The sequence below is a fragment of the Triturus cristatus genome, chromosome 2_2 (genome assembly GCF_964204655.1).
Source record: "Triturus cristatus chromosome 2_2, aTriCri1.1, whole genome shotgun sequence".
NCBI lineage: Eukaryota > Metazoa > Chordata > Amphibia > Caudata > Salamandridae > Triturus > Triturus cristatus.
Genome location: NC_140582.1, coordinates 1,041,739,694 through 1,041,753,464, shown reverse-complemented (window position 1 = coordinate 1,041,753,464; position 13,771 = coordinate 1,041,739,694). Strand labels below are relative to the sequence as shown.

Below are 13,771 nucleotides of genomic sequence, written 5' to 3'. Positions count from 1 at the left end.
GTGATAGAAGCCCCTTTGTTGCTGGACTGTCAGTGTGGGGGAAGGGAACTACTCCTTCCACAGTTCCATCTTGGGCATTAAACGATAGGAGGTTCACTTTATTCTTCCTCTCCTCCATATTTTGCCATTCATGGTGCAGTTGAGCCTGTTCACATGGTTAACCCTGTAAGGGTTCCTAGGAGTACACAAGTCTACCAAGTAGGTCACCTCCCTCTTCTCTAAGAGGGGGTAGGGCCTAGTCCACTTGTCCAGTATGGCCCTCGTGCTACAGGTTCTAAGACCAACAGCAATTGTCCTGGCTGGTATTCCACCATGGAGGATTTTTGGTCATTACAGTGCTTAACAAACTCCTGGCTGGCCACAGAATTCTTGTTTGCCATCTTCATGTAATCGACCACCCTGGAGCATAGTCCAAACACACAGTCCACTGTGTCCTGCTTAGGTTGTTTCCTGGTTCTCTCTCATCCTTTCTTGACCAAGTTGAGTTTACCTCTCACAGGGTGTCCAAAGAGCAGCTCAAAGGGGCTAAAGCCAACTCCTTTTTAGCTAAGTCACTAAAATAAGTAACTGCTGTACAAGATGTTTCAGTGACTGAACAGTGAAAAAGCACTTGTCAAATAGCATCTCTGTTCCAAATCCTGTACCCCCTCCTAGAACAAGCCATGACGGCTCATATTTCCATTTCAAGAAAGATCTAAATAGTCCCCTTTTCCAACATGTCTTCCAGGTATGGTCGGATGCCTATAGGCCTAAAATGAGCTGTTTGGTCATGGCAGTCAGGATAACCCTTTATTTGAACTAACTTTAGCCCTTTTATTGCTGTTATATGGCTGACTTGGAATCTGATGATCTTATGTAAAACGCTCATGGTGGGTTTGGTTCTCCCTATGTTAAACTAAAAAAAAAAAAGAGTCGTGCACTAAGGCAGTACTTTAAGTTATTAAGTTCAGGTGCAATAACATCTGAGTCACCGCTGGTAAACAGCCCCTATGACCCTTGCTACAAAGTAAATAGTGATCACCCCTTGACAAGGAGACCTCACATGAGTATATAACTGTACTCGAACATTCACAGACGGCAGTCGTATCCTCTTTGGTTCAAGCATACTCCCACTCCAACACTTCCACTGTTACTAACGCTAATGCAGGCACTCACACATTTATTAACTTTATCATCTTTTTCTGACACACACACACAGACACACACTACCTAAACATAACGCTCCTTGATTATTCACTGAGTGAGTATGCACTCACAGCTCCCCTGGAAGTATCTGCACCTCCTCTTGGTGGTGGCCTGAGTTGCTACCTCCTTCTTCCATGATGTCTGCTCCATCTGACATAAATGGTAAAACGCCTTCTCCTCCCATCCCCGCTTGAATTCACAGTGGAGATGGGAGGGAGCAGAGGGTGAACCTGCAATTGTTGTGCCTATTTCAGTAATTTGTATCTCTCATATTATCAATATAGACTAGATTAATAATGATATTTGAAATAATAAAACAATTGTTTAATAGACTTTTCATCCTATAAACCTTCACAATATGCCAGTCACAAAAGAACATTTTGTAAATATTTTTGGGCCATTCATGCTTTTAGGCAAAATTAATGTTCTTTGAAATATTATTTTTTAGCATGGGAAAATAGAGCCACCACCAACGCGACTCTCTTAAAATATAGGGATATGAGAGAGGCAAAAGCATTACTCACCGGCCTCCTTGTGCATCATTTGTAATGACAGTAAAACCAAGTTACCTTCTGTAAATACTGTAGTGATTGTCATCATTGTGCATCCTTAATAAGGGCTGACATTGTAAGGTAGGATTAGCAACATACAATAAGTAGGGTCTTCTTTTATAGTTACCTCCACTTTTTGCCTGGTGCTACGCTGTTTCTGACTAGTCTGACTGGGATCCGGCTAATCGGGATCCCAGTCTCTGTGCTTTCTCCCCTAAATTGGTAGAAGCAACATACCACGACTGATTTGAGGTGGAGGTGGACCATTATAGAGTCCAATCCCAACTGGACTAGCACCACTTTGTTCAGACAGGAACAATGTTGGGTCTTCCGCCTCAAAAGTCACAGTCAAGGACTGAACTAAGATATACCTTGGTCTGAACTTGTCACCTAATCTACACGTAATCATCATCACTAAGCAGAACCCCTCTTTCTACCCAGAATTATGACTGTGATTACCTAGGTCTATTTCTCAGAAATTTGTTGTATTTTACATCAAGACCTCTTAGGCTACCCCGACAATAAATATGACAACAGCTCACTATTTTTCTTCCAACCACAGGGGTAACCTACTCACAGTAATGCTCTTTCCTTTTTTGATACACATTTGCCAATTAACCCCCCCACCATTATCAACACTGAGCCACGTACTCTTGGCTACGTCCTGATATACGTTCCCTCATCATCCTCCGAGACCATAGTAATACCTGTGATCCCATAACGAAATATACAACAACAATTCATCATACAGAATAGGTGTCAGCAACACCACTCACACCTCGGCAACGATACCCATCTTCCATGTTGGCACTCATACTAGTTCCGCATTAAGTATTCTACACCTATTACTTGTTGTGCCTTCTTTGACATAACTACGAGCATTCGAAGCGTGCTCTGCTCATACATATTTTTATGCGACCACTACGTCCACGCTGGTAATTTTGACAATTTCGGATACAACGCGTCTCACTTATACCTACTGTGCCTCCACTCCCAATCCAAGATGGCCCCTTACTTTCCCGGTGCATTCCCCTGGCAACACTTTCGCTTGCCGTAGTGACACGCTCCCCGCCCGCATAGTCTCCCGCCATTCTCCTGCATTTAAAACCATAGCGACTCCTGAAACAGTCACTCCGGAGTATCGCTTTCGGCTGGGCAGGTTAATAGGCTTGGAGCAGGGTGACCTAAGTAAGTATTACTCCGCTGCTCCTACGATCCAGGCTACAGAAGGTATGTTGACAACCTAATGCTCGTACCACCATTGTGTTTTACCTTCAAAGAAATCCACCCCCACTGCCGGACGGACTCGTGAGGGGGCACTTTTCCTTCCTCCTGGGGGTATTCATATCATATTGTCTGTTCAGTGTGTTTGATTGCTGTATCTGTACGCCCACGTTCTCGGCGCATCAGTTCCCCCACCCTGTTCAGTTTACATTAAACATAGTTCTTAACTGCATGAATGAATAAATTAATTTCTCAATGATTTTTCACCGCTCTGGTGACCACGATACACTTCCCGGGCGTAACCTCACCGGGTGGCAATTAATTTCCAAACTTAAAGTCTCTGTCACCAGACGCACCTGACATAGTTGTGTACATACGCACGTTCAAGGATGAAGTACACTACTGCCTGTGGTGGTCACCTGACTAGAACTGCACCACACGGCATCTCATACCTTTACCTCTTCTTTACTTCTGTACAACGTGAACAATTTTTACAGTCTGTTTGTGTGTTTTTTTCTCCCCCCTTTTTTCTCCCTCTTGTCTCCATAGGTCAAGCCTGGGACAGACCACGTCAAGTCCCTCGCTGCATAATTTGCATGCAAAAAACCTGACAAAGAGTTACTTTAGGGATTAAGAGTGTTTTACTCTCTTCCTTACACCAATTTCTCACCTTTTCGGTCCTGACAAAGCGCGAAGGGATCCATTAGGGACCCGTTGAAGGCGCGAAACATGTTGACCAGTGCACACCCCTTTCACACACGGCCCTAGGAACAACGGAGTAATACCCCGCCCTCTATGCCATCTATTAATAGAGGCTCTCCTGTGGCCCTGTTCTATTACTTATTATCTCTACCCTCGGACTGACTAATAAAGCTACCCCCACGGTTTCGAAGAGTTATTTTAAGACACAATCACTCACACCACTACCACCTTCCCACTTCCTGAGGCCCTCACACCCACATGCACAACTGTGGCGTTCTCACAAAAAGATCTCCGACAAAGAGCCCTCTCACGGGGCCCGTGGGGGACTGCAGCGCCACCCCCACGATGATGAAGCATGACACTCGCAAGGGTGTGTGAGGACACTACTATCCAGTAGGAGAGATTCCTTAGGGCAGAACCACTCCACTCGCAGAGACTTCTTCCCCCCTTTTTTTCCTTTATTTTTCTTTTCTCTTTTTCCAGTGATCGAGTCTGGTCTCTGATTTTTCTCATCTTTAAGGAACAGATACCACAGTGTGATAAAAGGTAGGATTAGCAACATACAATAAGTAGGATCTTCTTTTATAGTTACCTCCACTTTTGCCTGGTGCTATGCTGTTTCGGACTAGTCTGACTGGGATCCGGCTAATCGGGACCCCAGTCTCTGTGCTTTCTCCCCTAAATTGGTATGATAAGTGTTAGACCTGGCATCTTTTGGCGTGGTTACCCCTGACTTTTTGCCTCTACCCCCTGTATTTTTGATGCTATGCTGGATGTCGTTTTTACTGGTATAGATGCTTTGGGCACTTTGCCACTGCTAATCAGTGTCGAAGTGCAAGTGCTCCCTAGGGAAATTGTGATGTAATTGGCTATACATGTTTGGCATATTTGTTCTACCTGCAAGGCCCTAGTAAAGTGCACTGAGAGTGCCAGGGCTGGTAGTACAAATGCTACTAGTGGGCTGCAGCACTGATTGTGCCACCCGCAGGAGTAGCGCTAAAATTATGTCTTAGGCCTGCTTGCAGTGCCTAAGTGCAGTCCAGGACTGCCATGTCGACTTGGCCAGTGCAACCACTGACCAGGCCTTATCCTTCCCTTTCTGTACATGTAAGGCATCCCTATGGTGGCCCTAGGTACCCCCCCCCCCCCCCCCGGGCTGGGTGCAGTGTATCTGAAAGGTAGGGCATGTACTGAGGTGTGTAACATGCCCTGGTAGTGAATTACAGCCATTGTCGTTTTTCACTGCTGAGAGGCTATTTTGCCCATAGGACAGAATGGGGAGGCTGTCTACATGCCTATCTTCCCCTAAAGGCAAGATAGAAAATCCAAGTTTGGTATCCTTGTGTTCAGAATTTAATTGTACATCTTTTTAGTAAGATGGTTTTAAAATTCACTGTGTGAGAGTAGCACTTTTTAGAAAGTAGCTATTCTCCTGTCTAACCTTCCTGTGTACCTGTGTGCAGATTGGCTGACTGGTGTCATGTGATGGGCTAGGTGGCTCCAGGGGTCTGGATGAGTCAGCAGCAGGGTGAATAGTGAGATCTGCTCTAGATGGGTGGAGGAGTAGCCCCTGGGTTTGAGTAGGGCTGCCTCTGCTGGTCAGGCTGAGGACTCTGCCTCTGCCAGCACAAAGAAGGCTCCACCTCCTGCTGAGCGTCCAACGACCCTGCCCCTCACTCTGAAAGGAACCAGGTGCTCCAGGGCAGAGCACACCCAGGAACCGGTTTGAGCAGGGGAATCCCCCCACTGAAACAAAGAGAGACAAAGACTTGGAGGGGTATAAGAAGAGGACCCCAGACACCTAAACTTTAGATCACTGTGGAACTAAGAAGGAAGCTCTGCCAAGGAGAAAGCTGGAAGGAACTGAAGAGGAGAAGACTGCCTGCTTGCTGTTTTGCTTTGCTGCCAAGGAGAGGGGAAGGACTCTGCTGTGTCCCCTTCTTTAAATTCTGATCTCCAAGGGCCTGAGGAGAGCTGGCTCCCTGTTAAGAAGTCCCAGGAACAAAAGGACTTCACCACCAGCTCCCCTGGAACTCTGCTGAGGGAGTTCTGACCTGCCTTGGAGTGCTTGCCTAGTCTTGGGGCCTCAGGAGGTAGTTTTGCTGTGTTTGGGAGCTGGAAAGCAGAAAGCGTGAACAAGAGTAACTGGTACCTATCGCATCATCCGTTTGAGGGTCGCATCATCCGGTTAAGTCGCAAGATCGAGAGTGCGAGAAGAATTTCATCGCTGCGTCATCGCAGCACCCGGAGTCCCCGCATCGCCGAGTGCGTCGAGCATCGTCCCGGTGCGTGAAGATTCCTGACACTGCAAATGGTCGTCGCAGAACCAGTATGCGGGCCGCACCACTGCCGGTGCGTGAAAGTATCCAGTCGCTGCGTGCGTCGACGCAGAGTCCCGTTCCATGGCGCATCGAGGGTTGCGGCGCCAGAAGTCAACGCCGCGCATCGCGCCCCATCGAAGAGCGTCGCACCGTACCTGTGCGTGAAGCTTCCCCCTAAGAAACCTACGCAACGAAAGCCAAAGTTATCGCATCCTCCCCCTGCAGATCGGAGCCGGCGCATCCACCTCTGCTGCGTGAAGCAGGGCTGCTGCACAGCCTCCCCAATGTCTCAGGAGTATCGCATCGCCTTTGCCATCTTCATTGTTATAGCTTTTGGGAACCTTAGCGCAACTACAGGTACTGTTGGGTACAAGAGTGTCGCATTTTGTGCATTGAGAGTCGCATTGTGCAGGACACTGATTTTTACATCCTGGAGTACTTTCTACAAACTCTTGAATTATCTTTAAAGTAACCTTTTTAATTGTATGTTGGTTTTTCTGTAGTATTTGGTCTTGTGAGGTTTTTAGTAAAGATTCCTTATTTTTCTAAAACTGGTGTAGTGTAAATCTGTGGTGTTTTCACTGTGTTACTGTGAGTGTTGGTACAAATACTTTGCACATTGCCTTTGATAGCCTAGACTGCTTGGGCCAAGCTACCTAGAGGGTGAGCAGGGGTTATCTTAACAGTGTATCCCCCTTTCCCTGGCTAAAAGCAAGCGTCCCTACTTGGACAGTGGTACATACCCTGCCAACTAGAGAGCCACAGATCTAACAGTAAGTACTTGAATACAACCCAGATTGGACACTGGTGTACCCTTATCAGTCCATAGTATATGGTACTAAGGTACCCAGGGCATAGGTACACCGGGGTCCCCCCATGGGCTGAAGCATGCATTCTGCCACCCATGGGTGATCACTCAAACTGTAACTAGAGGTCTGCCATTGCAGCCAGTGTAAGCTGGTGCTAATACCACTTACGACAGATATAGGGTTTCCTATATCTGAGGTTGCTGCACTTAAAACCTATAAGTCACCCCTAAAGCAGGCCTTTCAATCCTGAAGGCAGGGTACTTGGTTCTAATTGGGAGGGTGCCCCTGCATGAGCAGGACCCTCCAACAACCTTCGGAGTCCATTCTCCCGGGTTGTAAGTGCATCAGCCTTTACGATACATGGAGTGGCCGTGCGTCATTACGGAATGACCATCTCTAAACTGGCTGTAACAAACTGTCATGTTTGGTGGTATCAATCATACCCCCACACCGTAAACAGTGTGGGAGGTATGAATGATTCCATTTACTGTAAAGCTCCTCCGGGAGGCCCTCAGTGCTCCTGGTACCAGTCTTCTAGACCCGGACAGCACAATATGGATGCTGCCGACCAGAGACACGATTCTGCCCTCCTGCTGCTGAGCCAAGCTCGAGCATGGGAAGGCAGAACAATAGGTATCCTGTCGCAGGGAGGTGTGACCACCTTCCAGACAGACTTTAGTGTATTGGGGACGGGTGGGAGTGCTTGCCAGCGCCACTCAGTCTGCTTGAAGGGCTTGGTGCCATCCTTGCATAGTCCAGTTCAGACCAGCTCAGGGAGCCATTGGCTCCTGCTCTGGCGCGACAAAGGACATGGGAGGGAACAGGGAATCGTCCCAACCCTTTCCTTAGGGTACTTAAGGGCTTACCTAATGGGGGGTCCCTAGATTTTTCGTGGGACAAGATTAATTTCAAGACACCACTTTTTCGACCGTCTGGGCACTTTGGACTACACTCTGGGCATCAAGGCTGCAACTGGGAAGACTCCTGCTGCTCCGGATCTCATTGCCCTGCTCGTCTGCTGCAACGTCCGTGCCTGTGCTCCATACAGTAACCTTCTGAAGCCTGTGGCGATACAAGACACCTGAAGGAATCTCCCTTAAAGTGAAGGAGTTGCTTCCCTGCATCTGCAGGCACCGCAACTAAGCTGACTGGTCTGCTGATCCCGAGCTCCCACAGACTCGAAAAAGGCTCACCAACACAGGTGGTGGTTCTTAACATCCCTCGAGGCCTGCCCTGTCCTCTCACCAAGTTTGAAGCCGGTATCCCTCGTCGGAGCTGCTGCAGATACCAAGCCCCTGTGCACCGCGTCGACTTGAAGTTACAAAGGCTTGTTGGTTTCCTTCCATCAAGATCTTCGGGCTCCGAGTAGCCCCCAACTCAAGCATCTCCTGTAACCAAGATCTTGGTCCTCACCGCATCACTTGCACCATGGGCCTGCATCTTTGCTAAGCTGCTCGAGACCCTCTTGTGACTCCAGTGCCTCCGGCCTGTGGGTCCTCTTGAGGGGCTTCTTTGATTTCTGCAGGCTCCCCTGGCTGCTCGGGCCTGCCTTGACTCCCTTGCTTGTGGTGAGTCACCTGGACCTTGCTGGTCCCGATACTGCACCTTCTTCGCTTTCCCCATTGTTTGCACTTGCCAAGGCTTGTTGGTGCTCCCGACCAACACAGACCCCTCAGCTCTCTGCATCCAACGTGGGACAGCTCGTGAATGGCTCCTAGTCTTCCATCAATTGTGGGTCTTTTACTTTCTCGCCCTAAGTTGGCAGGGTCTACCCGGACGTGGTCCCTTGCTCACTTTGCCACTGGATTCAAGCTAGCCTGGCTGATTAGGGGTGTTACTCCAAAACCCGTCCCAGGATGCTGGTTTCCGTTTCAGGGAATACTGGCTTGGCAGTTCGGGCTGGACTGTTCCCATGAGGCACATGGTCAAGACTGATTTACATGTAGCTGGGTCTGAAATGAGTTGGCGAAGTGAGCTAAAGAACAATGATAGATTCAACCCAGACCTGTGACTGGGGGTGAGTCTCTGAAAAGTTTCAGCGCTCCGTCCATCATCTCCTTGTGTTCACTTACATAAGTGTACATCATATACCAAGCCAGCTTCTTACAACCTTATTATTGTAAATGTTACCCTTTAAATGCAGTATACAGTTTATCTGAGAGAAATTAATTCTCTGTGACTGACTAACTAAATAAGCACTTTCTCATTCACTTACCGGGTTGCCAGCCACTGTTTCTTAATAATTACTATACATGGTGTATCCTTTGTAGTGCAGAATTTTAATTGTCTGTCTCATTATGTGTGTACAACTCTGTAACTCTTAAACGGGTCCTTTAAACACTCTGCTGCTCAGCTAACTTTGCCGTCACTTGACAGAAATGCTATTAAATTGATTACAACGGCAACATGCAAGCATGACACAGTGTATTTTGATTCTCTGAAGCTTGTACTGTGACTTTCTTAGTAGCTGTCTGAATGAGTACGACTAACCTTTGGGAATTACTGTAAGTGTATAGACCAAAATAATTCTTGAATAATTTACAATATTGTTTTGTTTTTAGGTTTTATTGAAAGCATTTATAGCCAACCTCAAATCCAGCTCTCCTACAATCCGTCGAACAGCAGCGGGATGTGCTGTAAGCATATGCCAGCACTCTAGAAGAACACAGTATTTTAATACTTGGTTACTAAATGTACTTTTGGGTAAGCTCAAGTGACTTAAACTATCTGCTTAATGTTTGTGTTTGAAAAACTTACAATCTGCTACCAACTGTTTTGACATATTACCTTCCGCAAAAAAGTGAATCCAAACACAAATCTTAAATAGTGTAATCATTAAATGGCTGCACACCTTATAATTCTGTAATGGGGACCTCTCATTTTGTAACTAGCAGCACTAAAGGCAGTAGTTGCACCAGTAGTAACATTGCTTTTTTTTTTTTTCATCAATGAAGTTTTAATAAAAAACGCAAAACAAAAGTACAATGTGTAATGGTACATACATGTTACGATCACAAACTCCCTATAGAATCACTCATTTTACAAGGCAGTATTTCTGGAGTTGTTTAGTTAAATGTGAACAACAAGAGGGAAAAAGAAAAATAACTGGGAAAAAACAAAGAAAATTACAATTACTAACCCCAACTCAGAGGGAAACCAGTGCAGCTCGAAAACCAGTAATCACAAGCCAGATGACAAGTCAAGCATCTCATTTCCAGCCGGGTAGGTGGCAAAAAAGGAGTACAGTTATTAAAAGCTCATTGTTCTATAATCCCGGAATGCCAAGCCCAACGACAACAGTTTTGGCCTAGCTGTCTCCGTCCCAAGACGAAACACTTAAAAATACAGTGACTTCCCTGTGGTTCAGTTGCGTTGACATTTAGTGGGGCCCGAGCCCGACCCCAGTCCTGGAATGGAGCCCAGATATCACGGGGTCTGGAAGCCGCTGGCATCAACTCCCAAAATGTTTCAAGCTGCTCCTGACGGTGTGTAACATCAGCAACTCAAGATTTTACTGTTGGTGCCCCCGCTCTCCCCCAGATCACAGATACTCTTCTCTTTGCCAGCTAAAGTAGCATTGCCAATAGACGGCTTTCGTGTAACCAAGTATGCCCATGAGGGGTGACGGTTCCAATCTAGTGCCCAATATCTCGTTCACTGATGTAAAAATCTCTCCCCAGTATTGAGCTATCCTGGGACAGTGCCATGCTAGGTTTAAGAAGGGCGCTTGGGGGGATTTGCATCTCCAGCAACTGGCATCTTCGCGCAATCCCATACGGAAAAGCTTAACTGGTGTTTTGTAATACCTGTGCAGATATTTAAAATGTATTAAATAGAGCTTGTAGTTCGGGAAAGCATCTCTAGTTGGCCACTACAGAATTGTCGTTGTTCCGCCGTCAAAAGTGAAGGTAATTCCTTGTTCCAACCTACAACCGATGTATGTTTGACAATTGGGAAAGAGACTTTTTTTAAAATTCTCTTTTATTGATTTTCAAGAGCGACAGTACACAGAACCCGTCACGCAGGACGCCATAATTTCAATGAAAACGAGAACAGCAGCAAACTAATTGTGATTGCTACTACCTAATAGACACATGTTAAAGATGAAAGGCCGCCAATTACTTATGCATCACAAAGCAATAATTTCATGTTGCAACAACATACTATTTAAACATCAGATGTGAGGTCACTTTGATTCTTCGCTAGAAGGTATTGTCGTAATGGCTCCCAGATGTCTTTGGGCTTAGAGGAGGACGGAAGTTCTTCAGCATACAGGTCAAGAGTTTCTCTACAGTACACCATGTCCTTCAGCCAGTGATCAACATGGGGGGGCCAATGAGCTTTCCCACTTCAACGCCACCCGCAGTTTTGCTAGTAACAAAGCAATCCTTAAAAATGTCCCCATAGTGCCCTTAACTTGAGGTACATAACACAGCAAACAAACCGCCGGCTTACACTGCAAGACTTGATTGGACATGACCGGCAAGCAATTAATGACTTCCGTCCAGTATTGTGAGACAAGATTACAGTGCCATGCCAAAAGTCTGCATCCGGTGTACTACATCTTTTGCAATTACTTGTGTCCTGGAGGCCTATCTTGTACAGTTTGGACGGAGTGTGAATTATCCTGAGGTTTCCATTGGGGGTTAGTCTGCCTGTTAACGTACATATGTGCTCCCACTCCGTCGGGGTCAGCGGAGTATCAACTACAGTGTTCCTCCGAATCAAGCTACGGTCTTCGCCATTTACAGTTTCAGCTCGTACCGCCATATATTATTTGGTTACAAGTTTTCGCCTCGAGGGCGCCACCAACAACAACTGCAAAGATTGTAATGTGGGTGGCTCCACAGGATATGACTCATAATGTTTTTTGAGTGTAAGTTTCAATTGCTGGACAGTGAAGCGAAATAATGGTGTTTGGTTTGTAATGTATTGAAGGTCTTCAGAAGTGAGAAAGTGTCCGTCTATGAAGATATTATGCATTTGTCGGATACCAACCGCTTGCAGCGTGCGGACCGAACCCATCTCCTGCATGACTGAAAGTGAGGCATGGTGTGCAATCGGCATGGCCGGGGCATAAATCGGGAGTTTCTTCGCCAGCCTACCAATCGACTGCCAAGCAACTATAGTGGTGTCCACTGTATTTATCTCTGTCTTGGGCGTGCTCCTGTGTGTTTGTGTGAGGATTCCAGTCAGTGGAACAGGATACGCGTCCCCATCCTCCACCGCGACGTGTGGTTTGAAGGCGTGTGGGTGGTACCAGTAGTAGGCCTACTGCGCCTGTGCACGTAGGTAGTAAAGTTATAGATCAGGCGCGCAGAACCCTCCTTGAGCATAATCCAGGGTAAGTGTATGCCAGCCTATCCTAGCTTGCTTACCATTCCAGATAAGTCTAAGTAAGTGGGAACAAAGAGTGCGAAAGTTGCGTCGGCAATCGGATTGGGATATTATTAAACAGATATAAAAACCGTGGCAGCACAATCATTTTAATAATGGCGATCTGGTCGGCCAGGGAGAGTGGTAATGAGGCCCATATGTCAACTTGAAGTTCGAGGGCAGCACAAGCTGTGCCATAATTTTGTCTTGCCACAATCTCTGGATCGCGATGTACCCACACTCCTAAATATTTCACAGGATCCGTGGACCAAATCAGTGGGTATTCCATCTGTGGGGGTGTAGTGTTAGACGTCAAAGGGACAATTACCGATTTGTCCCAGTTTATCAGGAGCCCGGAAAATAAGCTAAAACAAATATATTCCCGCAGAACAGGGGACAATATTTTTGTGGTTCACGAATGAAAAGCACCATGTCGTCCGCGTATAGGGTATGCGGACAGGACAATGATTAAAATTTAGCGCCGATTCCCTGTGGCATTGACGAATCAAACAAGCTAGTGGTTCTAGCATACGGGCAAATAAAAGCGGCGAGAGGGGACAGGCCTGCCGCGAGTCCTGATGAATGGAAAATGGCTCGGATGTAAGACCCCGCCACCCGGACCCTCTCCGATGGATCGTTGTACAGCAACTGTACCCAGCATATGAAAACGTTCAGGAACCCCATACGTCTCAGGATAAAAAACATATAACGCCATTCGATGGAGTCAAACGCTTTAGCCGCATCCAACATGAGTGCGGCCGCTGGGAGATCTGGATTTAAAATGTGGAACATGGTAAAAAGAGTCCTCAAATTATGGGAGGTAGAGCGTTCCGGTATAAAACCGGATTGATCCGGTGGGACCAGACAGGACATTAGCGGTTGAAGGTTGGATATTTTGGCTAGTATTTTAGCATCCAAATTGATGAGCGGCAAAGGGCGATAAGAGTCGCAGTGCGTTGTGGATTCATCTTTTTTTAGTAATGTAATAATTAGAGCCTGTCGCAGAGATGGTGGTAATATGCCAGTATCATGGGCTTCCGCATATACCTCTAGATGGTAGGGCGTTAAGAGATCCGCATACTCTTTATAGAACTCCGCTGTGAGTCCGTCCGGGCCTGGGGATTTTTTATTTAGCAGGGATCGGATTGCTGCCTTAATATCAGTTTCATCAATTGGTTGGCTCAGGTACTCGCGATGGCCATCCGCTAGCCAGGTACAAGCAATGTCAGAGAGGTAATCCCCGAGGGCGTCCTCATTCATGCTCCCCGCGAGGTGTACATTTCCGCATTGCAGGACCTGAATTGTTCCACTATCCCGCGGGGTGTGAAATGTTCCTCCCCTTGCGAATCCACTATTTTTGCGATATGTTGGTGTTCAGATCTAAACTTAATTTGGTTGGCCAGTTGACAACCAGGCCGGCCCGCTTCACCATACGCTCTTGCAACATGGCGATGCGATAAATATTGTGTTTCAGAGTCTGCCAGTGCGTTGTATTCCAGCACTTTAATACGTGCTAATGTGTCGGTGCTAGGGTCCCCCGTGAAGTCTCGTTCCAGGTCTGTCAGTGTAGCCACCATTTTGGAGAGTTTTCCCCGTATGTCCC

At 46.8% G+C, this 13,771-nt stretch overlaps 1 protein-coding gene across 2 annotated transcripts in view; it reads left to right on the top strand.

Annotated features, from left to right (window-relative positions):
- Positions 1-13,771, top strand: part of HTT (huntingtin) — a 2,065,683-nt gene that overhangs the window by 316,550 nt on the left and 1,735,362 nt on the right. For both annotated transcript variants that reach the window (XM_085642500.1, XM_085642499.1), the window contains exon 7: positions 9,354-9,495. In XM_085642500.1, coding sequence (XP_085498626.1) covers positions 9,354-9,495 — 142 coding nt within the window. The remainder of the gene's footprint in view (positions 1-9,353; positions 9,496-13,771) is intronic.